The following is a 27,668-nucleotide window of genomic DNA, read 5'->3' as shown; positions in this document are numbered from 1 at the left end:
ACGTAGATGTCTGTTTTTTCTAAATATAGAGAGAGTATGGATGATGACATATCAATAACGAATTGACTGATGTCAGAAGCCTGTCGTTAGATGACTGCAGGCCTGTAAGTAATACAGTCCTTGTTCAACTATCTTACGCTATCACATACGCTGCTATTAAATATTGACATGACGACGGTCTGTATCCCATGAAACTGCATAATTGTGCATAATTTCTCTGCTAAAATCGATATTTCCCCTTATCTACTGTTGATCAAAATACGTCGGCTTGTATGAAGTTTATGTTGCTATTTTAACACCACAGCATGCTGAAATGTTAAAATTACAACGAATTTCAACACAACATATGTGACTCCGTTCAGGTCATCTGCTCGTCAAAATGTCCCTAGAAAAGGGCGTACTATTTATAAGAAAATACTTATTTGAAAACGAAAATGAAATTGAAAATTAATGGTACCTGAAACTGAAAAATTTTCATTGCAGCAAAACTGAGTATACAGAAAAATGAAGAATTTTCACGTGAAAATCAAAGCAAGAAATCTTGAAACGTGTACCTCTCTAAGTTTTATCTAAATAAAATAGAATTCAATTTTCAAGGTTTTCTTACCTCATTTTCATTTATCAATTTTATTATTTTTGTATAGATTTCTGTCATAACTCTGTATAGTCATATCACATTGAATCACCAGATTTGCATATAATAAATAGCAGTACATATATTTTACTTACTCTTTATCGTATCATTTATACGCCCTGAATATGTTACAAACACACAATAATGAATCAATGTTTTTTCTTCACAGTAATCTCTGTTGGCGTACCCTGTATGTCAAATAGTTAATAGACAGACACTGAAAAACGATTTTTTTCAAATTTATTAAAGGAGAGAGGAACGAAAACGTCACAAACCATTTATCATGCCAGGGGTAAAATGCACTGAATGTTTTTTTTTTTTTTTTTTTAGAAAACTGCGATACACAAAGCAACTCGAAGTACATTAGTACAGTACAAATAATCAATAATATGACTCAGATCTAACTGTATTTACATATATTTTAAAACATGACTGTTGTTGTCGATATATTTGTCACCAGCCACGTGTTCTTATTACGTAGGGGGAGATTTGTGGTATGTCCGCCTCTGTTTCATTAACACGTAGAGATCGATAATGCACTGGTTAACCCCAGAGTAGGTATCGACACACTGGAATAAGTCTGACTACGTACGTACACAAATTTATCTGTATCAGGTGAACTATCAACAATAGCACATGGTACAGATGTGTTTTATTTCAACATTTAGCTAACTTTTAATCACGTCTTGATGTCTTTCAAAACCGCACTCAGTTTCCTTTTATGTAATATTTTTATGCATTCAAAGAGCATACCTTTTTCTGATAATGTAATTAATCGTTATACAGATTACAAGTCAGAAAAATTACGTTTGAATGTAATAGGAAAATATTGAAAACACCCTGCCGCCTCCGGCGGGGTTCGAACTAGTGAACCTTTCGTGTCTTGCCGGACACTCTTCCTCTCGACTACAAATGCAAGAAAATGTAATTTTGTGTTCCATGTTTGTTGTCATCACATGACAATGAAACAGTTTTATTTGTGAGAAAGTGAGAGCGTGAGAACATGGCGATATTTTTAATGGTGCTAATACTGTAGCTTTTTTGTGGTAGCTTTTGAGCGGGCATAATCTATGACATAGTAAAATTTTGGTGAAATTATGAAAATAAGTTTGTGTCGATGGCAAAATTTTTGAGTTATCTCTTTTTCTTAATCTGTAGTAGAAACAACTTTAAATATAATGCTCTGAAAAAAAACAATTCATTGAAATATGGGACTAGTGCACCTCCCCATCTAAATGTCGTCATTTGTTCCTATCACATTTGATATTCCAAAGTCGCCTCTTGGGTTTTATCATGTTGGCCGTTAGTATCACTGACGAGCCCTAGAGGGACGAAACATCCGAATAATGTAACATCACTGACGAGTCCTAGAAGAAAAAAACATCTGTATGATGTAACATCACTGACGAGTCCGAGAGGGACGAATCAGCTGTATGATGTAACATTACTGACGAGTCCTAGAGGGACGAATCAGCTGTATGATGTAACATCACTGACGAGTCCTAGAGGGACGAATCAGCTGTATGATGTAACATCACTGACGAGTCCTAGAGGGACGAATCAGCTGTATGATGTAACATCACTGACGAGTCCTAGAGGGACGAATCAGCTGTATGATGTAACATCACTGACGAGTCCTAGAGGGACGAATCAGCTGTATGATGTAATATCACTGACGAGTCCTAGAAAGACGAATCAGCTGTATGATGTAACATCACTGACGAGTCCTAGAGGGACGAATCAGCTGTATGATGTAATATCACTGACGAGTCCTAGAAAGACGAATCAGCTGTATGATGTAACATCACTGACGAGTCCTAGAGGGACGAATCAGCGGTATGATGTAACATTACGGACGAGTCCTAGAGGGACGAAACATCTGTATGATGTAACATTACTGACGAGTCCTGGAGGACGAAACAGCTGTAAGATGTAACATTACTGACGAGTCCTAGAGGGACGAATCAGCGGTATGATGTAACATTACGGACGAGTCCTAGAGGGACGAAACATCTGTATGATGTAACATTACTGACGAGTCCTAGAGGGACGAATCAGCGGTACGATGTAACATCACTGACGAGTCCTAGAGGGACGAATCAGCTGTATGATGTAACATCACTGACGAATCCTAGTGGGACGAATCAGCTGTATGATGTAACATCACTGACGATTCCTAGAAGGACGAATCAGCTGTATGATGTAACATCACTGACGAGCCCTAGATGGACGAATCAGCTGTATGATGTAACAGTACTGACGAATCCTAGAGGGACGAATCAGCTGTATGATGTAGCATTACTGACGAGTCCTAGAGGGACGAATCAGCTGTATGATGACGAAACAGCTGTAAGATGTAACATTACCGACGAGTCCTAGAGGGACGAATCAGCTGTATGATGTAACATTACTGACGAGTCCTAGAGGGACGAATCAGCTGTATGATGTAACATTACTGACGAGTCCTAGAGGGACGAAACATCTGTATGATGTAACATCACTGACGAGTCCTAGAGGGACGAATCAGTTGTATGATGTAACATCACTGACGAGTCCTAGAGGGACGAATCAGCTGTATGATGTAACAGTACTGACGAGTCCTAGAGGGACGAATCAGCTGTATGATGTAACATCACTGACGAGTCCTAGAGGGACGAATCAGCTGTATGATGTAACATTACTGACGTGTAACATTACTGACGAGTCCTAGAGGGACGAATCAGCTGTATGATGTAACATCACTGACGAGTCCTAGAGGGACGAAACATCTGTATGATGTAACATTACTGTCAAGTCCTGGAAGAACGAAACATCAGGGTGATTCAGTTTTATTCACCGTTCATTTATTTATAACCTTCAGACTATCACTATTTGTAAATCCAACAAATCAGAGTGTATGGTTTCTATGGTAACGTAATTAAGCATGAAGATCGGTAACAGACATGTCGCCAGTACATGGCAGCCTTCCATGTTCCTCGCCAAAACTCTTCGTTCATCTACACTACATAAAAGCCCTACAGTATGGTAACTATGCAAATGTTTGTGCCAAACTTGTCGTTCAAAATGAGATTCTGTGTCATTACGGGCGCATTTGGCAAGGCCACCGTTGACTTAAGCCCCCGGTACACTTGACACTCGAGGCTGCACCAACATCCGGGGTTCTTTAAGGTCAGAACACGTGACGGGTGTTGTCAAATAGACTGTGATGTCATGACAATGCGGAGCCCATCTACTGCGGTAGAAAGTGTAGACACTTGGCTCCAAATCTCTGTCACTCGCATCTATTGTAGATTCAATGTTTTGTGTTAATATTTAAACTCCGATCTGATGTTAATTTCTATACGTAATGCCAGTCTATAGCCAAAAATGGTAACTTGATTACAACGTGACACTTGTGTATAAATATAGAATATCTATATGCTTATGTGTGATAGGATGTTTTCACGTCAACAACCACATGACAATTTGGAGACTATAATTATTTTACAATTTCTAGCTCTTAAATTTAATTGGTTTTAAGTCTGAAAGCCATAAATTTGGATTCGTGCCATTACCAGAGAGTCCTATGAAATCTCAAAGCTGTATTTATCCCAAATGATGCCTTTCAGTGATGTTGTTTATTATTGTCAATGGGCAAATGTTACATTTGAGTTTTGACGTTTTAATAATTGTGTTTTATGGAGTTTTACCTAATATCTAGTGCCTGGGTTCCCAAGGGAATTTAGCTGTGGACAACTTGGCACCACAAATCAAAACAAGTATCCTGTATGCAATGGCATGAAATTGAATTTGATGTGTTTTATTTTGAATCCTTATTTCGATAAAATACACTGTTTATTTTGACAAGCCGGGGAAAGGCCTAATTCAAAATGAAAATGCAAATCCTGGTACAGTAAAATAAATACTATTATATGCTTTCGCCCCTCCTGTTTATTGACGAAGAGGGTGAAAATTAAACGATGACGAAAGTTACACTTTGTACAGTATTGATACTACAGGAATCTTATTTGAACAAATTCTTACATGGTATATCGTTAATGATATTCCAACGAACTTGGTGTAAAAAGCCTACTTAATAATAATACATACCAGTGTAGAATCTAGCAGTATTTTCCGATTGACCTGAATACTAATTAAAGTTTAAAACCAGCCTTGCTTCTGACAATTTTGATTTTCCTAAGTCGCCTTCTAACACTTCATGTCCCTATCACTTAGAGTCTTGAAATGCCAAACCGATTGTATGACGTCGTTGATTTCTTTGATAACGTCTATATATGTAAAGCACTTTGTCATCGCTGTGAGTAGACTATGTCTACAGAGTTCCCAGGATTAGATTTTTAGATGTATGACATGTTTCGTTTTAATTGTGACAAGGTTTATAATAAACACTTTATGTTCATTAGGAATCTTACGATTATTGCATTATGGAATTAGCGAATTGTTTAGGTAGTGCATTTCTTCATCTTTATCTTGAAATTGATTTCAAACTTCCTAGGTTCCTACGCTCTACAGCCCTGGCAGGGTTGACGAATCTTACAAGGACAAATCAGCTGTAAGACTCTTTAATTTTTCATGTACCTATGTACTGTATCGATATGCAATTCTACATTTTTCCTTCATAAGTTCTTCGTCTTTTATACAATCTTGTCATCTCATTGCTGTCGTGATATCTGTTATACAATGTTTCAGTCATGATGTCAAGTTTCTGGGTTCAAAGGTCAATGTTGTCTTAAATCATGGAGTCTTCACATAGTTCCTTGTTGATTTAAGTTACAGCGTGTTATGATATCACTTACTTTGATAGATTATGTTCTACGGTCTCGTATTGTATTCACATTTAATATCAATAGATTATTTAGCAAATTTTGACCCCAAGTGCACTGTACAAATATGAAAAAAGGAATAATTACCCAAAATTTGCTATTGTTTTCTATTGTTTTGTTTTGCTAACCAGTATGTGTTAATTCGGCCTTTTTAGTCGTTCCGACATTTTGTAACTTCCTATTTGTGTACCGGACATTGTGCAATGGGATGTAGTTTGTGTCGTGCGACAGAGAACTCTTCTGAATATAGAGAACGAAAAGTACCTATATGTGTTTATTCGACCTTAAAGTGACTGTGTTGTGTCATAAATATATAAATGTTACGTGCGTCTACACGAACGTTAATTGAAATTGAGCTGCCCCTTAACTCCTGCCATTGTGAAATGACAGTACTGTAATTAATATAGCCTACTCGAGTGTATACATAGAACCCTGCTGCCTCTCACGATCAATATACCCTAAACCCTATAGTATTAGAACTACGGCTCATATACCCTACTAAAGATAGACACATAAATATTTAAATGGATACCATGGGACCTATTAAAAATGTTGTGATTTTTCTGTGTTGTTAGTGTCATGATTCGTCCTTTTCAAGAGACTTAGATCATTGACAAATCCAACACAACGAATTTTCGACTTAAAAAGGTCCCTACGTAACTGCACACAAAACATTCGAACTCATTTAAATCGAATACTCGATTATCTCGAAGGCTTCCCGTGGGCTTAGTCAGTACACAGTGTTTACCTTGAAAATGGCATGCATTTAAATGTTGATAGTAAAAAAATACGTCTAGAATTTCTAATAAATATTCAAATCTGATATAACAGCTTGTATGACAACGATATGCATATACGTCCATGTACATAATATCACTTTATACCTCGGCGTAAACAATATTTTTGGTGGCTTTCGTGAATATATATAACACTTTATGTAAAACTATGTGATGTCGATTTTCCTCAGCAGCGATGCACGGGCTTCTATACCACAAACATGATTAACATTTTATGTAAAACAGTTTTCTGAACCAACATTTTGCTGGACAGATTAGGTCATTCACTAAATAAATATTCTTAAAAAAGAGGGTTGTTTATGATGTTAATTGTATCCCGCATAGTATTTACTATTTACATACCGCACATCAAAGTGAAAGAGAGTTCAGTTCACTTACACGTGAACGAACAAAACATGGGGGTTTATATCATATAGGTTTACACATTGCCAAGAAACAAAGAAGAAAATGTATACATTGTAGAGTTATGAAGTGTAAATATACCTTTAAGGGTAGTATGTATTATGTACTTGTAAACATCGACAGGTCCCACGTCTTCAGACATCAAATCAATCCAGATATTATCAGGTTTTCAGTGTGAATAACTATAGTCCACCGTGCGCTTCTATTTGTGATTAATTATTGAGGTGCGCCGCGTGTGTTGTAGATCGTGTGATAGTATAACTTTTATAATGTGTTGACATTATCAGTATCATTAGCTATATGATGTCAATACAACTGTGTTATCAAAATAATTTTGATACAATAACTAGTAATTGCGAACGTTGATTGTCAATACATCTCTCTAAAGCTTACCTGATAGCGATGCCGCTAAACAAACCTGAAAACGTACAAAGAGTAATGTTAATAGGCTAGAAGTTTAGGTCTTTTTCGTTCAATGAAAATAATATACTGTATTGTTAATTGATTTCGTGGGCCTTTTAATTCGGAGTTGACCCGGCTCGGACTATTTCTTTTGCTGTGAAAATGTTCTCTGGGTACTTAATAAGAGCAAACTTCATTGGCAAGAATGAAATGAAATTAAATTCCTCGAAAATATTATGAACTACCAACTATACACATACGCTTCATGTAGTTTGTAAAATGAAAATGCTCTCTCACTGTGGAAGTTGATTCCAGAAAAATATAGCCTCTATGTTAAAAGTATGATAAAAATGACATAATCATTGCCAATCTGGTAAAATAGAACGGAAATATCTGTATATCTCGATGATTTTTCCTATCTGGTAAAATAGAACGGAAATATCTGTATATCTCGATGATTTTTCCTATCTAGTAAAATAGAACGGAAATATCTGTATATCTCGAATATTTTTCCTATCTGGTAAAATCAATACTTATCAGCAGGATTAAACTATAAATCTATGTACATACCCAATATAATTTCGTTTGCATTTATACAAGCGAGTTTGAACATGTTCTGATGGCAAACTTAAACTATTCTCAAAAATGAGGCTTGGATTGAAGAACGTCCTGATAGATATGTACAGAGATGTAGTTATATGTTTAAATTTCATTTGGTACTTCGCTAGACTTCAGTAGTCACTGGAGCAAATTCTTTTTCCATGTACGATATGACTTATTTGATACTGGTGGTATTCCGTCGTTGTGACAACATTCTATTGAATAGCCCAGGACCAGTATTCATGAAATCATTCCCATGCTCTAGCATGAATTTTGTGCTCAAGCATTATGTCTTGTTTAAGTTAAAAAGTTATAAATAAGGCTTATTTTGCAAACAAAATACTTGTTGTGGAATCCATAAAATAGGGACAATCAGATCTCTTTCTTATTTCATGAATCCCGCAATCCTTTTCAAAGCTTGGTGTCAAAACAATCCAAATTGACGAGGAAAGGGATTTTACATACTATTTTTAACATCCTTATAGCACTTGGATTGAGGAAATGTTCTAAAATGTTGTACCCCACAAAATCACCACCTATATGACTGGCCTAACAATCTATCACTTGTAAAGGAACGATAATACTATAACATATTATCGAGGGAGATTTTGTGCCAAGAAGTCATCATTGATTATTAGCGAACATTTCGCAAGAAATTCTTCACGCAGAAACAAGCATACCATTGCAAACTGTTTCTGCTTGGAAACGTTTTCTGGGGAAGTTTGATGTTTATTGGAATTGACGTTTGATGATGGTAATATATTCGTACATATGACGGTAATCTGTCCGGAAGTCAACGCTGTGCTGCGGAAGGCCAAAGGTTAACACAAACAGATGAGATGCTTGCAGAACAATGGATCTCAAAGAGTACCAAAAAGTCGATACTGCAACCATATACCAATGTATGTGCGCAATACATTACTAATAGAATCTTATGACTGCGTTGTATTTTACCTTTATTTTGGTGAAGTTTTCCTATGTAAATACGTGATTTATATTAACAATCAGAAAATAAACACGAATTTTAAGACCAGATTAGATAAAGACATGTATATTTAAACCATGCAGCATGTTTGAAACTTTTATCAGCGACACATAAAAAGGGAGGAAGGGAAGGGGCATAGATGGAATGATCTCTTTTATTTATTTTTTTTACTTGCCATGTATAATTTTACAGTTTTTAAAACAAAAGACTGAAAATGGAATTTTGTTTCAAGAACAGGGAGCATACTTCCTGCTTGTCACCATATTTACGACTCCTTTGCAAATAACTGCTCCTTTGAATACCCAAATTCAAAAATGTCACGGAAGTAATATTGAATATAAATATAAAATTGAGTTGTTGTTTTGAAGCATTTGTTTTCATTTTCCTTTATCCAGGTTCTTGTCAGTATGCTTAGCAGTTTTCATGTTCTCCTCGTTACTTTTCAAGGCTCTCGGAGTAGATATTTCTTTTCTTCATATTTTCCCCTATTTAGAAATGAGTTTGGATGATGGCTATTGTACATAATGTTATTGTTTCCAACGTCTAGTTCTCAGTTATACATATTGGACATTTACGAAGACAAATAAAGTCAATTGTAACTTTAAAGAAGTCACCAATCTTTTAAATATCACCATGTATTAGAATACATCAGATTTAAGCATTATTGATAAAAAGGCTGCAGAAGATGTCATGTCTCATCGCCACCCCAACGCTTTGACAATATAATATCGGTTTAGCAACCCCGAATATTTGCAGAGCATCTATTGCCATCAGCTTGTGTTTGCTTTGTGTGGCATAGATGAACTTGTTCAATTACTTCTGGCACAGTCTGATAAATCCATATAGTGATAAATGTGTATACATAGGAGTACACTATATGGAAATGCACGAACGGACCCTCCTTAACATCTACGGTAAATACTTTTATGTATTTGTCAAACACACATAAACCTATAAGAAATACATTAGAACAATGGTTATAAGTAATTTGCCATGATACGAATATTTTATTTACAGCTTTTGGATATTAGAAATATCAATTCATTTATACCTTATTGAGACGTTAGATAATGCATTTTCTTTCTGGTGATTTACCATGATTACGTTTTTATCTTATTGTTTTATTGAGGTGTGAACGAACGATTAATAAGACTGAATCTAAAACGAAATATTCACACAAATATTTCAATGTCCATCAATGTCCATGTCAGTTGTTTATACATAATGTATATAAGGAATTCATTTAGAAATAAACTTCCTTGTTTGGCTCTACTGTATCTAACTATAAATTTGTATAAAAGGATGTTAATCACGTGTGTGTCTTTTGTACATTCTTCGTATCATAAAAACAACAATAAAAAAATGTACATTAATTCTAAATCTGAACATTCGACTAAAACTTGAAAAACTAAAATGATCGTTACATTTTATGAACACGTTCTGGTCTACATGTATGATAAAAGGCAGGTTTACATCTGTCAAATATGATAATCACCGAATCCCCATTAAAAGTTGGGAGTTTTCCAGACATTTGTATATATCAGTATCCTTTATAAGTAAATATACGTATAAAACTTATCACAGTGATTTTTAATGTCGCCGTAATAATATATGTAAACATTGTTATCATTTGGGAACATGGTAGTACTTACTAGGATTAACCAAGATTTATATAGCAGGTGTCCTCGATGAAACTGGAGACACCTACTCTTCCCGAACACGTGGTATTATTTATCTCTTACATTTTTCAGAAGTCTTCCGGTAAATCTTTCTCTGTTTCCTATGTTGGTGTATTCTTGTTGTTTATAGGGACCCATGTTTCATGTCGTCTCACCCTTTGTTTTTCTGTCATATATCTTCCACGTAATAACCTCATGTAAAGTTAGGGCTGTTCGGACAATTACTGGTTTACAGAAATGTATACCTTCTTAAAACTCATATCACAAGCTACGGCGAGCTTCTACATCTTTAGTTGTTATATACAGTAGTTGCCATTTGCAGTAGTTTACACTTTCATATTTTCTACACTTGCAGAGGACTGTAAAATATTCCCGATATTAAACGTCAATATCCACTATGGTTGAAGGCTCACCCTGATGCAGGTTATATCTTTACAGTGTCTGGTATCGTCTCCACCTTGCGTCATCCGCTTTCCTTCTATAACTTTGGTTCGGCGCATAAAACATGGCAATGATTTTCCTCAATCCAACAAATCAAAAATCAAATCAAACAATTCGGTGTAACTGTTCAAGTCGAATATCAAATAACATGGCATTAATTATTACTTGGTTGTCAGTTAATTGTAGTCGACGAAGATAATACTTAACAATTAACACAGAACGGTTTGTGATTATCCTATATTTTGTATATATGTCGAACGATTTCTCCCAAAGACATATAAACGTTAAACATATTGGATACTGACTTCACTTGTTAAAATTCAGTTAAGTCAGTGAATAATACTAAAGGGATGTCGGCAAGGTTATGCCATAATTAACAGAACGATGCTGAAAAATAGCAAGTTGTGTGAAAGTGGCATTAATTATTTAAGGTAAATGGCAAGCATCCATTCTAAAAACACTTCTAGCTAACAAGTATTCCTCTGGCAAGGTATACGTGGATACATAATGAGACATATACTCTCCACCTCAATGATACAGTCAAATCCATTATTGGCTTTTCCTACCAATCTGATTTACATCTTGGTACCGGCACTGCGGATGCCTCCGTAACTGTTACTATGGAGAAGCTGGTACCTCTTCGGGACAGGTCATACCGTTTATGGAACAGTGCAACTTGCAGAAATTTATAAATGGCTGGTTTTCGTTCATGGTGAATCATTTATACTTGCAATATTTAGGGGTCTGTGGTGATGGTTTCATGAAGATGTACATACGTTTTATGAAATAACCTCTTGACTTCATCAAGCTGAACATCGATTCTCGTTATTATGGTGTTATTCGTAGATGCAGATGTCCAGTGTCTCAATTTCCTGGAAGTTAATTAGCGGACCCATATTGATACCTTTTAATTATGGCGTTGTATGCAACATTAATCAACTACTCGTGATGAGATATTCGTGTGATAGATTACTAAAGATGAAGACGTTGACACGGGCAGTGCTGACACTATAGATCCACGATGGTGTTATTGTGAGATAAACTTAATACCAGTCCACTGTCGCCCAATGTGGCTGATAGTGTCATATATACATGGAGTCTTCCGTATTGTTTCTAGCAATGTCTACGTTATTGTAAGTATAATTACTATCCTTCTCATCACGTTTATGTATATATTTTTCAAAATACTATATTTGTATTCCATGTCTGAAGATTGAGATTCTCACCGAGCGAAGTTGCAATTGTGCCAATTTGTTACTCTTGCCATCAAGTGCTCATCTTATTTTGTTGTTCGGAGCATTTTTATTGCGGACGAATCGCCAGGGGAAATCATACAACATCTATTATGGGTAATCGGAGAATACGAGGTGTCTCATTTTTGCTGTTGCCTCTCAGATCAAGGTTATTGTTAAAATATGTTTTCACAACTGACATACTTTCGTTACAAACCGTCAAACATCATTTAGCCAAGTATCCATTAGCATCATTACGAAAATGGAAGTTAAACAAATGTTTGACAAACTCTTTTTTATTTCTTTTTATATAATATCCTTAAAAAACCGAAAACAAATAAATTAAAGACATTGTGTGAACCGTTATAAGCGTTTATTAATTCAAATGTAATGTAAGGCTCTAAACATTCTTTTGTTTACTATAAAACTATGACTGAAATTGTGTTAGATCATATTAGTGAGAGTGAATCGTGAAAGACTTATCTTTCTGCTTCTTAGAATACACAGACAACAACGTGTATCTTGTGTATATATGATATAAATGAAACACCAACTACTCCCTGTGTCTGTCTGGAGGCCAACGTTCTAAAGTAATGAGACCAAGGGACCAGCTACAAAACCCCCTTCCTGATCTCATACATCACTATGGACAGACTGGACCGTGGAATGGCTAGGCCTTACCAACGATTTACCTCAGAGAGGCAAAATAATGGGATAGGAGGCGGGCATCTTAAATGATCTTTAAAATTCCATTCGTTAATGATTTCTTTCTCTGAGAAAGAACCATTAAGGAAGCAAATTGAGGTTTTTCTTCCGTCTTTTATTGCTTGTAAATTTCGAAATATATTACTGTTGGAAAAACGCCATGAACATTGTCTATCGATAAACGAGACGCTTGTCCCTGACTGAACGTATTAGGTAACTTGCTCGACTAGTTGGATCAATTTAGGTAGATTGATTGTAGTATGAATGTATCTTTTTAATTTATCCTTTGAGAATCGGGATATGTGGACGTTCAGTTATGTTTACTGCATCTTGTCGTTAGAAGGATTAAAGGGTAGACATTGTGGTTTGCCTAACTTACCCATTACGTAAGCTAAATGTTCCATTGCGAGTGTAAAACGCATTGACAAGGTTTAGTGGAAGGCAAAACAGCTGCCAAATGGCAATTCGTTTAATCAAGGAATGCACTAGTGAATATGGCGCATTAAAGATGGGTCCTTCTTTTAAAAGCTTTTAAAAACATCACGGTAGAAGATATTGATTATAAAGAAATATAAATCGATCTTGTTTGTAAACAAGCCAATGCAGTTGTCTTTGAGGCTACAAACTACAGCTTATGTTCACTTTCTTGAAGAAGGTGTTAGTAGTCACAATGATGCATAACAGAAATTAACGTCAACGAAATGATAAATATTTTGAGTTATCAAGCTTTCCCTAATTGTTTCTTTCTTTTGGAGGTATTTTGATATTGATAAATCCATTTTGGGTTTGAATTAATTATGCTTTTTTTTACACTCTCGTCTCCGCTTGTTGTCTTTATATCTACAGTACTGTTAGGACAAACATAATTTGATACGGACTTTATCGTTCTCTTCTTTTAGACGATATGAATCCCCGAACAGGGGTAAGTTACCTCTACATTTGTCACTTCGTCACAGCAAATAGTTTGGCACAACGTTTTTTTCAAATGAAGAAATGAAATTTCAAATAGTTGCATATCAATCAAAGTTAATGAAAGTATTTGCTTAAGTTGTGGACATATCAATGTACAGTTCATTAAGACAGTAGATATCTGCTTAGGCGTCAATGCCATGTTAAGAAATCAATATCTATAGCCATACATGTATATCCTGTGGTGTATTGACAGATGTCTTAATATTTGTCTCAGTCCGGTATGTCAAGAGGTCATTAGCGGCAGGCAAATCGTCTTACTCCATATATCTTGGAAAATATGTCGTCACATCTCTTTCACAAACCTGTTTTGCTCATCTCGTACCTTTGGTGACGTTGGCATACTTCCTGAAACACATCTTATCATTGAATTGAAATTTACTATTGAACAATCAATGGATAAGTTAATCAATACGTGATTAGTTGGACATATTTGGGCGTTGTCCCGTCATAAGTCGAATACGTATCATTAATAGATTAATATCATTAAAAGATAAATCTTAAGATTTTCAATGTTGTTATTGTTCAGTTCTGCAGCATGAGAGCCGTATGTCAGGAATCAGCTATATGTACAATAGTACCTTAAATAACATATTGGGTGAATCATATTTATACTTTATAAGTTATTTGTTTACTGTAATAAGGTTATGGCATTTCAGTGTGATAGCACTTTAAAGTATCAGGCAGTGGCCTAATTATTCCTAGAGAAAATAACCCATACTACCAAGAGAACATAAAGTTCCTGAACCTAACAAACAAATCAAAACATAATATACTAACGGTCAGGGTATATTAAAGTGTATTTTATAGGTTTCTTAAGAACACTTTTACAATGTTATCAAACTGAATACCATGACGTACGTAGAACAGTTTATACTCCATACAGACACATCATACCGACAAGAGGTTTACACTTCTTTAAGCTAAAGAATAATTCAATATATCTTTTATATGTCTCCACTGAACCCCAAACTGGTTTTGTTCTGTGAGACGATTATAACAAAGAACAAAGGATGTAAGATGTAAGATCACAAATATTTCAGAAAATAAGATATAAAAACATAAAAGTTATTCCCCTCAAACGATCAGAAGTGGGCACAGCCATTTTAATTATAACATTCTACTTGCAAGGAGGTACAAACGTGCTAAATAGTTTAAAATTGATTTTGTTTATTCCGTATAAATTCTTCATACTATGTCTTTAATACTGAAGGTAACTTCACGTGGCAAAAAACCATAGAAAACTGTGTTTAATATCTGAGTGATGTTTATTAATATTTTGGCACTATGATGTGTCAAATGATATGAATTTATTGGCACAGTTGTATTGTAACAAAGATAGTAATAGGAGCTGTTTCATTTGTCTAGGAAAATGTTTTTCTATGAGAAAAACGGTTTAAGAATGAAACTAATGATATTCAATTTGTGAAGTTGGGTGCTATAGCCCTTTGTATTACTTAGTTCTACTGTTGTACGTTTTAAGGTTTGTAAGATGGAAGGTAGATAGCGTATCATTTTTCAGGTGCCTAACAGAAAGAAATGTGTATGTATATGGTAAGAGGAGTCACGTGATAACACAACACACAGGACAACGACATTCAGTACCATTATGGCAATTCTAAGTTCAGAAAACGTACTACAAGCTTATTATAGAACGATGAGACTGTGTTACATTTTCGATAGCATTCTGGATAAACCTGTCCCTGAATATTGATCGCCCAGTCGAGAATGCCACATGCAGAGAACCAAGTCTAACCTAGAAAGCCAATCCACACAGCAATATGTTTTCCAAGACTGCCTATCCTAGCATACCTTACACGCATGTTCATCAAAATTCAATATAAAATTGTATAGGCGAGCTACCCTGATGCCAGACCTAGTCAGAGAATTCTTAACAGCGAGGCAGAAGCCCGCTATAAAACAGGCAGGTTGGTAGAAGGCACTGCTTAACGTGTGATACAATGTCATACAATAAGTAGGTGATATCTTATAAAGATACGTCATAGCATAATGTATAGATTGTGGTAATCTAGATTATTGATTCTGTACAGCTGCATTTTATAATGTCAATTTATTCTAATAACAAACACATACACATGATTATGTAAATAAATTGTTATTCCTTTATTAAAAATTGCAAAACAAGTAGAACCAAATTTTGAATTAAGCTTTATCATACATATGTCTCGTTTTTCTATAACAAGTAAGTATGCTAGGGTCTTAATTTTAAAAGATACATGATATAAACAGAAAATTCAATTATGGGTCGGCTCCTAGAGGGATGGTGTCTGTGTTGCATGCAAGTGCATTTGGGAACTTTATAGTGTTACCACACTGAAGTATACTGCATGTCACGTGACACTAATAACGGGCAAACCAGTCGTTACACTGCCAGCTTGCCGAGCGTTAAAAATGAGCTTATAATAGCAATAGTACTATCTTTAAGATTTGGTTTGGCTTGGCAATAGGCAACTCCCAAACCCTTTTCTCTCAGTGACGAATGGTAAAGGCCGAAAAGTTATCATGCACTCATAAAGTACATATACATGGAACCTTTTAAGGTTAAAATCTATAAGATGGTGTTAAAATCTAAACCATATCACTACGTGAACAACGAACACACGCAACGCTATGTAACAATTTCCCTGAAAGCTTTTGTTTCAAATATCATGTTGCTTCTTGAAGTAAATATAGTTTTCGCAACTTGCCTAAAAGCATCAAGCAAAATGTTATCTCATTATGACAACACGAACAAGTTCAACTTCAGGACATTTTTTCCCACTCTTTTGCTCTATTTTAAATCTTCTTTATCAAAGGTGAAAACATATTTTTTTTACAATTTTCCGGATTAAGTGTTGATTTTAAAGTTATGTATTTATTAAACAAATAAAAAAATCTTTAGATGCAGTCAAACCTCGCTACCCCGAAGTCGGTAGGACCATAGGAGAAATTCGAGATAACCGAATGTTCATTTTTTTAATGTTTGGTGTGAGGTTTAACGAGTGCTGACGAAATTAAAGGGGCTGTTCGACTTAAATGAGTTCGAGATATTTACTTCGACGACACTGCTGTTTACATTTGATATATATATATTAATATATGCTATATATATAACATGTAAGGGAAAACGTTCCGCTGAAATTAACGTTACATTTGCTGCAAGCATATCACTATTGTTCTGGTCAAGGGTGTTTCCGTCAAGGCCTTGCTGAGAGCTGATACTGATCACATTTCTCTCATTACGATCTGTTTAATACTACTTCTCTGTTCTTGTATTACACACCCACCCATGCTATACAGGCACGCGCGTAGAAATGTGACGTCTCCTATCCCAATTGACGTCAACGCATGATACATGTGTACACACAAATGGGTACAAATTGTTATTTGCAGTGACTGTTTATATTATGTTATTATTTTCTAAGGCAAACTTTTTCTAAGTATGGACAATTAATTTCCTATGTCAGTTCTACGTTAGTCTGTGACTTTTCGGATGGAATGTCTTTGTCCTACATCCCGACACCTGAGACAGTCTTATAGTGTAATATATCGTTATGTGTTGATTTGTTTTGCATGTCATGGAATCGACAGTTAACATTAATCAAGCGAAGGAAACAGTAAATCATAAATATCACAGAAACAATCACGTGACCAGCAAATTACAACAACTATTACCAAAAACAACGTTACATTCGAATGTCTGCGACGTGTGTTTCAACATTATGGTGCTAGTGTACCTTTCCATCTAAATTTATACTTTTCTCTCTATTACTTTGAAATTAATACCCTTATCATCACTGACGAGTTCTAGTATGACAAAACAGCTGTATGATGCAAATTAGTTCATTGTTGGACCCTTTTGTATTAAAAGGTGAAGTTCACTTGTGTGCTTTTGTACAAGATTGCAGTGAAGATTTTCACTTCTTTCAAACAAAATGTCATTTATTTGTTACTTAGGGTTATTTACAGTTTTTGTTTTAATAAATAAAACTAATATTTTATCTCTTTAATTATATAACATATAACTTCGTCTTTAGTTCAGACTTGTTCGAATTAAAACACTGAAGCTTTATGAATTTCAAATAAAAAAGGGGTTTTAACGTATTTTGTATTATTTATCTCGTAAATTTATCAAAGCTAAAAACTTCATGTGTCCTCTCTTTAAAGCTACATTTTTAAACGAATATATCCATTACACAAGTCCTCTGAAATTACAAGTGCTAGCATGCATGGTGTTCATATAGGAAATATTGGACCACGATCAACCCTCTATTCAATAACTGGTACTTAAACATGCCTGAATCATCGGCCGGACAAAGGAGATTTGAATTTTCTCGATACCAATGTTAACAGATCCGAACACAGAGGCGTAAGAAAACACATGACTATGGTATTGGTACATGTTTTATGGCGTTGAATTGATCTGAAAAAGTCATTTGATGAATGCATGAGCCACAAGACCAAGGAGTGCCAACAGATAGGGGTTAATTAAACACTCGTCACTATCAAATGCAATAGATGGTCTTCAAAAAGAACTAAAAAGACCAAAGCGCTGGGAATTATTACTACTACAATATGTAGGAAGGTGCAGTCGTTGTGCGTGGGTGGATATTTAATAGCTGTTTAAGGGAAGACTGATACATCAATATCGGATACCGAATATTAATGCTTCTGTCAATTGGATGTAACATTTATCATGTTTCGCTTTTTTAATATCAATTTGTTTATATGTTTTTCGGGGGGGGGGGGGGTTTGTTTTTTTGTTTTTTGTTTTTTGTTTTGCTTTTTCCTCAATAATTTGAACCGTCAGCGTCACACTTTGACTGAAGGAAACATAAAGGCCCGTATTTAACCGGAAGTAATATCACTAATATTCAAATTTATAAGCATTCTTAAGCATTGGTCCACCTTGCTTATTGACAGCTGAGGTAAACTGAGAACAAGGTTGCAAAATGACGTCCTTACTATGAACGATCACTTTCGCTTGATCAATACAATGATTTACTGTGTGTTGTGACGGACGTGAAGTCTAAATGACCGACTGGTGTGTGTATATATATATATTTTAGGAATACAATCAAATTGTTAATAATTCGAGATACATTGTTTATAGATCAGTTAAATTGAGGAAGCTTGTTTGCTTTTTGTTATAACATATGAGATCATTTTTCTACATTTATTTGACCTTTTATGACCTATGGTGCTGCGATTTTATTCAATAGCTGCCAACACTGAATTGTATGAGTAAATCATTGACTTTGATGATTGCGAAAATAGACTATGAGTTCGATCTGAAATACGTTTACAAACAGAAACAGAGTAACATACTTTTCTTTATAAACATATACATCTTATTTAAACTATAACAAATATTTAATGTTAAAACGCTATCTGCGGAACTGATTCATTTACCCCGTCAGAGCCACACATTGACTGATTTATATTAGGAACCGACCGATTTCATTGCTAGGCGGGGCTTAATTATTCATAGAATCACACCCGGTATTTCCCGGTCGTAAACTTACAATATCGATCGAGGATGATTTCTTGTATCGGGACTGTCCACTACTCTCCACTCCTCTTTGAATAATGTACAGAGAAGAACTACATTTGTATGTATCTGGTAACGTACCCAATCAGTGAAGTCCAACATTTACGTCATTTGAGGTTGGCCTACCATATATATACTGACGGAATATATTTCGTTTGAATAGTGATGATTAATTTGGTAACGTTTTATGACAGTACTATATGCCACATGTCTGACTAAATTGAAATTCAAGCACATTAATGATAGAGATTTCAATTTTTCTGTGTTCATAGTTCTTCAAGGGCACTTTGTTTTTGAAACTTCAGTAATGTTATCATGGCCACATCTGGTGTTCTTTTAACGAATGTTTCGTGTCCCTGTGTTCAGAAGGTAACACAACTAAGCCAAACCAACTGCCCAAGATATGGACTTATACTGTGTGTACCTTTCAGACGGTTTAACAATCTAACACTAGAGTATAGGAAAATTTTGGGTAAAACTTGCAAAACAGACCTACAAGTGACTAGGATTGCAGTTTACACAATAAAAGTTTAGGTCGAATTATACGAAGTCATATTTGAAATGTTATATGTAATGTGATTTATGAAGCTCTGGTTTGTTATGAGATGATCTGTGTAGGAATGTACAGTTGTTCAATCATTTTGCTGTAATGTCAATACGACATTTTGAAACCTAAATATGATGCTATGGATGTTTGATACTGTAAATAAGAATTAAATAAAAATATTGAAAACAACGAACAAATGCCCAGGTTATATCAAGCTTAAAAGAACAATATAATGAGCTCAATTTATACATGACAACATAAATCACATATATCTTTTTTATAATTTAGTTAGAAAGATCTAAGAATAACGTGATTTAAATATATCAGTTTATTTAACGTCATTTGGTCTGATAAATATCCGCTTCTGACAAAAAACATTACATTACTTGGCCAAGATAAATCTACATATATTGGGTGTCATCGACGAAGCAAAGGACGCTTTTTCCTCCGGAACACACCCAGCGTTATTCGTCATGTTTTCTCTTACATTTCTTCAGAACTCTCTTCTTTCTTTCGGTCTGAATTCTGATTATGATGAAATGCTATATTTTCTTTGTAGCTTGCGATTAAGTGATGTGGCACATGTACCTTATTAGTTCACCCGCCTTTGTTTCTGAAAGTCTGATTTTTCTTGCTTTTATTGAACGCATGTTTCGTAATTTTTCTTTGTTTATTGTACTGATGTTCCCATGTTATTACTTCCCTTGTTGTTTCAGGCTTGACAGTGTTCTGGGGAGCTTCGCCACCTATGCACGGTTGAAGGGTCGATACGATGATGACTGGATCGATCGTCTAAACCATTTGTACACCACCATCATTTTTATCATCTTCACTATTGTCGTCAGCACAAAGCAGTATGTGGGCGAGCCGATTCATTGCTGGTGTCCTGCGGAATTCGAAGACTCCATGGTTGACTACACAAATAATGTCTGCTGGATCTCAAATACGTACTATGTACATATTGATGACGATATACCCAAGGAACGAACAGTTCGCACAGAGCGGGAAATTACTTATTATCAGTGGGTTCCTATGATTCTGTTGTTCCAGGCATTCTTATTCAAGGTGCCATGTATACTATGGCGGATATTGACGGCCTCGGCTGGTGTCAATCTCGATAAGATTGTGACTCTCGCCGCAGAAACACAATACATATCACCAGATGACAGAGAAAGGACTATTAAACATATCGTACGCTATATGGACAGATGGCTCGAAAATGCACGTGAATATAGATCAGGGTGTTTTATACGCTTGCGCCAAACCATATCAAAGTACTGTTGTATCGTCTGCGGCAAACGCTACGGGAACTACCTGGTCACAATATACATGTTTATAAAACTATTGTACATGTCTAACGCTATTGGACAATTGTTTATATTAAATGAGTTCCTGGGAACGAATTACAATGCCTATGGGCTTGAAGTACTTGATCATCTGGCCAATGGTATAGACTGGAAAGAATCACCGAGATTTCCTCGAGTTACATTGTGTGATTTCAGAATTCGAAAACTGGCAACAGTCCAAGATTATACTGTACAGTGTGTTCTACCAATCAATCTTTTTAACGAAAAAATCTTTATTTTCATCTGGTTCTGGCTAGTGTTTGTATCCGTGCTAAGTTCTGCCAATTTTCTGGTTTGGTGTTACACAATGATCTTTAGACAACATCGTATTCGATATCTAAAGAAATTTCTGCGCATCAATGATTGTTACAAATCAGAACTTGATAAAAAGATGGCGGTGAAATTTGCCGAACAGTACCTGCGCCAAGACGGCATTTTCGTGTTAAGACTTGTGGGTAAAAACGCTAACGATGTGTTGGTGTCAGAAATTATTTTGCAACTCTGGAATCATTACCGGAATAAACCTTTGATAAAGCATGCAAACCAGATAAGTGACGACAATAGCAACGTTTGACTAGAAGCCTCGAGGCTCCTGAAACTTGTGAAAATCCAGTACTATTCGCTCTCCGAAACGCAAGACGAAAGACAAGCACTGGCCCAAACGCTGATGTCCAATTCCTTTCCGAACGGTTCTGTTCGGAATTCGTGTTTGGAAACAGAAGTTTAAACGTAAGCGAGATAAAGATGGTGGCATTGAGCTAAATCACAAAAAACGCTTGTAACACATTATTGGTGTAAGCGCCGTGAATGTACAGACGCCGGAAGTTTGAAAAGGGCCATTATGAGAAGAAGTCGTTAAACAACTTACGGGCTAAACAAAAGTCACCGTCCAACTTATCCTATCGCTATACGTGCATGTATAGTTTGACTACGCATGCGTACCGAGGGTCGCCGAGAGACGGGTGTGACCCTGGAAGGTATTTAGATCCTTCTAGGGTTCTTGCCAGGTCCAACTTTCATAGTAGAATGCCTAAAAGAAAAACCTACCAAAGAACTGGAACCTGGGAATTTATCGCGGCCTCTGACCATTGAAAGCATGGTTTTCATTAGCGGTAAATTCCAACATTTTCACACCCACCTTTAGCAAGTGTTGTTCAGGATTTGTATGGTTTTGGTTTCGCAATCTCAACAATTACTCAACATTTTGCTATTTGTATTATATTTCTAAACAGTTTTGCAAGAGAAGAAAACCTTATATTTAATCATGTGTTTTACTTTACTTATGTGTATGCCAATATACGCCATAGGAATAAAAAGTAAATTATCTATTTATTTGCAAACCTTTATAAATATACCGTTATTATTGCATTGTTGTGTTGAATGATATGATTTTGGCGTGAGACATATTTACAAAGTGATTTTTTTCTAAATAAAACATAAACCTGGAATATGTGGGGATCACTTACGGGGAAAATCTCAAAATGTTCAATTCAAACAGTTATGTTGTTGACTTGATTTTGGGATATTTTCCGTTTAACAATGAAATGTTGTTCTATATATCATTTTTATACCTGTAGTTTGTTGAAATGTGTTTTGATTATAAATTGCATGTTAATTAATCTGAAATTTTATGATTTTGAAAAAAAATATCATAATGTTGGTAGATATTTCGGGTCGAGGTGTTGAAGCAAACTGTGATGAAAACGCCCATCTTGTTACCATGACAACACCACCGAATTTGTGACGTCATGGGCGTCATTTATAGTATTTAAAACACATTTTACTTGTTATCACATTTTATGTCAGCGAGTAACTTAAAATGTACATTAAACTTGTGTGATTTTGTTTGGTCACGTTAGGTGACGTCATAAGTTGGAATGATTGAGAGAAGAGAGTGGGAGATCTCGTATAAGACAATACACAAACATGAAAGATCATTAAGTAGACATCATTGAATAAACAGACCATGTTCAAGGAAATTCTATCTAGTTCATGTGGTGATTGAGAAATCGATTACAAAACTTCCGGCAGTTCTACATACCTTCTTTAAATTAAGACAAAGTCTTGTGTTTAGCAGCAGTATAACTTAAGTAGAAGGTGATACAAATACATAACAGTATCATACCGCGCTTTCCTTTTTAGCAAATTTCAGGCGAAGAATTTCAATATTCGTTTGGTTTCTTTTTTTCTGAAGGGGGGATTTTTTAAGCTAGCGATGGGTAAAATCTTTATCATAATGAATTTTTGAACTTACTGAGCAGTTCAATTATATCTTTTATGTAAATGTTAAGGTCATTTTTGGCGTTATCACACTGGATAAGGTCAAATCTAGTCTAGTTTTATTTGATTTTCCTTAAAACAATGTAATACTTTTTATGTAATGGACAACTACTTCATAATAACAAATCTACAGCATTAAAACTGAATCCTGGGGAGTGTGTACTGGTGTCTTCATAAACGTTGTGGGAAATAGTTATTTCCAGGGTGACGAGGCGTGGCTTGGTTGTGAATATTATGACGTCACAATATTTGTAGAGTGTAAGAAACCAATTAGGAGGCTATGTATGAACTAAATTTCAGTGTACAATAAAGTGTGATTGTATACTGTTTTGTTTGAAATGTTAATCGAGTTAATCTTTTCAACATTTAGCTGAATATATTGATGTTATTTTTCGGCTATCGGGTTGCAAAAAAATGAATTGCTGCTATATGGAAATGTTTCTTCTTTACAAAACGGAAAAGAAAGAAAACTTATAGATATAATCAAACTATGAACAAACTGTATTAGGTAATACGATGCAAACACTACCTTAGTATATTTGACGTCATATTAGAGGGATTGAAAAAAATAATGCAAAAAGCTTATTTAACAAGACAAGACGATACTAGAACCCGAGCTGAGATTATGAGTAAGAATCGTTTTAGAGATTGTTAATTGTAAGTTGTCAGTTTTAATTGAGATACATGTCTACAGTCACAGGGCATTACCCATAATTCATTGCGACAGTTTTCGATGGCTTTATGGGCGATATCTTGTGAAATCTAATGATAGGCAATGTGAATCATGTGTCATGATTATACTTCACCATGCTCATTGGCTCCGTTGATGGGAATTGTGTTGTTGTGATTGGGTATTAGCTAGGTGGGCGTGATTGGAGGGTTGGGCATACGTGATAAACCACGCCCCCCTCAAACGTCATTCCTTCACACGTTTAAAGGCACAATGGATTTTTTTTTACTTTTAATACAAATCTGACACAAATATGTAGTGCTTAGAACTTAACGCCAAAATTACCAGGTGTCACCTACCTGATCGTTTTGTTACAGGCGCGCGTTACTACATTTGTATGAGGTATGCGTGTGTGAATAAATGTTGGTGTCTATCATACAAATACATATTGTTTGTGAGAGAGAGTGCGCATGCGCGATTGTAGACGGAAGTTTATATGTTAAACAGGTTTCACCTTTATTGAATTATAGTGTTGCTGTTCTGTATATATTGTTTCATTTCGAATTTACCTGTCAGAAATATCTTCAAAGAATATACGTATAAGTATATATATATATGTCGTTTATATATACATATATGTATATGTGTATTTGTATGCATCCCTTTTTCAATCTTTCAATTTTTCTTCTAGTTTAGAGTGTCTAACGTAGATTTTCAAGAGAACTGACACGTACATAATGAACGAGCATGTTCAAGCATTAAACTGCTTTCTCATTATTTCAAACATTTTACCAGTTTTATTAATAAAAAAATATTCTTCATTTTTATAACTATTTTGTATTACATTGACCAGGAATTGGTTGTTTGTATATTAAATTCAAAAATTGATTTTTGTTCTTGCAAAAATTGGGGCTCTATGTGTATTCATGAATGAAAATCGAAATTCAAAGTTTGATCGCGGAAAATATTAGAATTCAAAATTGTTCTTGAAAATAACACAATTCAAAGGTTTGTTCGTAATGAATTTGAAAAAAAATAACTTCAACAATTTTTTGTAACACACACTACAGTTATTTATGTATTTCTGTCAAAAATAGACATTTGAATATATATGTATGCAAAATGGAGGTATTACGACAACACTATGAATCCCATATCCGCTCATTATGCAACAACTGAAATATGTGACATTTAAGTGTTTTGTTTCACTGCGCATGCTCATGGTCCAACCAATTAAATCACTCGGCACATGGAGCAAAGTCAAGTATAGCAAACAAAATATACTTCCTGTTGGTCAATTTAATTTATTTAGTGACAATTGAATCTATTTTAAAGATGCCAAAACTCATTATGTTATTCATTTAAACACACAAGACTTTGATTTATGAAGTTTATATATTTCACACACGATATGTTACTATCACCTTAATTTTAATAAACCGTTTTCAAATTGTAAGAAGTGTTTCATTAGGTATTGTAGTCGATGTAAAACAACTTAATTTGTTTCGAAACAAAACCACTCCGTCTTAAATACAGGTGCATACATCAATTTATAATCATATGAAAATGAGAAAATAACTTTGAAAATTAAAATGCTTTAAATAGACTTACTAACATTAACCAAATGATGAAACAGATAAATATAAGTATACGCCTACTTAAATTCAAACATGGCCTAAATGTTCTTCATAACTTATTAGAACATCTTTTTTTTTCGTTCATCAACCGCCATCTTGTTATTGCTATGCATACAGTGAAACCGGCCCGAACTAAAACCTTGTGAAGAAGCTTAGACACACAATATTGTGTCTGCAAGTACCTGTCATGAGTCCGATTTCATTTTAATATGATGCATTGACTTCACTGTTTGGAGCGTTTTTTGTTCATAATTATTGCTTCTGTCTCCAGAAAATACTATTTTGTTTAGTGATAGTTAAATAGACGCTTACTATATATTGGAATAGCATACCTGGATAATGAAAATCTATCTAACCGAAAATTATATTGAAACTTAGTATCAATTCATTAGTATAATCTGATATAGAATTTGGACCGAAACAAAAACAATGGTCATAACAGTTAATAGGATTCAATATGATTAATACTTTCGAAATCAAGTTTTTGGTTTGGTTATAAATAATAAATACAACTTACATAAATAATAATTTTGTAATGTACCTAATTAATTACTAAAATTTTCTTTTAACAATATTTTCAAAATTTTCAAAAGTCAAAAGCAACCATAAGATTACACATCAATATCTGCTCACAAGATTTTGTGGAATATTTGTTAGTTTTATTTATTTAAGGCTTTGCTGCATGTTGTCGGTCTGAGGTGGGCTACTTCTTTTCCTGGTTTACCACAGCTAAACATTAGAAACGTGACGTCACAATCTTCTAGAGAAAGATGACGTGGTATAAAGTGTGTTCTATGACATCAGTGCTATTTATAGAAGTTTTGTTTACATTCCACTAGCTGTAAATTATATATATATATATGTTTGTGTATATATATAAATATAGATAATACACTGAAAACGTTGTTTCTATTCTTCGGTAAGAAATGAAACCCAAGATTTTTTCAGAAGACAAAACTTTAATAAACCTATGCACTGATGAAAAACGGTTTTTGTTTTTATTTTTACTTATTTCATCGAAGATATCTATTTCGATAACAATATATACCGGTTGTTGACATTATAGATACAATATCTATCTCATCTTGTCATTCTGAACACACAAAGCAAACATTCTCGAAACAGCTATGGTTATATAAGGACGGATGTCAAAAGAGACACAAAGAGTGAGAAATAAAGGAAAGAAAGATATGGAAGAAATGAAAATTTCAAGACTCCCAGCATTGCAAAGAAGGCAGTGGATCTATCTTGGTCTTTTCAAGTTCTTATGCTAATTGACATTATACCGAAGCAGGATCACTGAAATATATCAAGACTACAAGCATACAATGTATACATTCCATTTCACAAAAATACTATTTATTTCATAAAGCATGAAATACGATACATTTAACCTGATTGTTGTATGGACAAATATATATATAAAGACATTTTGATTTCGTTTCCTCTGTTTATAGTGTTATCATACTGAAGTATACAGCCAAAGACACCATCAGGACACATTACTGGGACGTATTGTACCGACAACTGGTAAACCCTTATATCATTAGGGACACATCAACACAGAAACGGTTGATAGGGCCGAAAAAAGGTGGACAGAGAAAGTCCAAAACTAAACGATTGCAAACAAAAACTCACTGTAATTTACAACACAAGAAAGCAAATTGGCGATGGTAAGTCATTCCTTGTGTTACAAACAGACAACTGGTTTGCCTACAAGTTTAAAATGTTACTGTTGCAAAACGAAGTTTACGATTTACCTGTTACTACAGGATACAGTGTACAGACAACAGAAGAATGCCTATCCACGTTTTTTGCTCAACACATTAATACTTACATATCATTAAGGTACCTATTTTAAGTAAGCAATAGCTGGAATCAATTAAATGCCAATTCGCAGAAACGTCGTATTCCTACTAACCTGACCGTATCTGCAGTCGTCATCTACCTAACCGTCTCAGATGAAAC

General features: G+C 34.8%; 1 protein-coding gene across 1 annotated transcript in view; it reads left to right on the top strand.

Annotated features, from left to right (window-relative positions):
* Positions 1-21,687, top strand: part of LOC132561260 (innexin unc-9-like) — a 32,450-nt gene extending 10,763 nt beyond the window's left edge. The window contains exon 2 of the mRNA XM_060225988.1: positions 20,484-21,687. Coding sequence (XP_060081971.1) covers positions 20,484-21,687 — 1,204 coding nt within the window. The remainder of the gene's footprint in view (positions 1-20,483) is intronic.
* Positions 21,688-27,668: the final 5,981 nt, after the last annotated feature.

Source organism: Ylistrum balloti, unplaced genomic scaffold (assembly GCF_031769215.1).
Source record: "Ylistrum balloti isolate Yb309-2 unplaced genomic scaffold, AGI_CSIRO_Ybal_v1 Utg371184, whole genome shotgun sequence".
NCBI classification, from domain to species: domain Eukaryota; kingdom Metazoa; phylum Mollusca; class Bivalvia; order Pectinida; family Pectinidae; genus Ylistrum; species Ylistrum balloti.
Note: the sequence above shows the minus strand (reverse complement) of the source record. Positions and strands in the feature narration are given on the sequence as shown.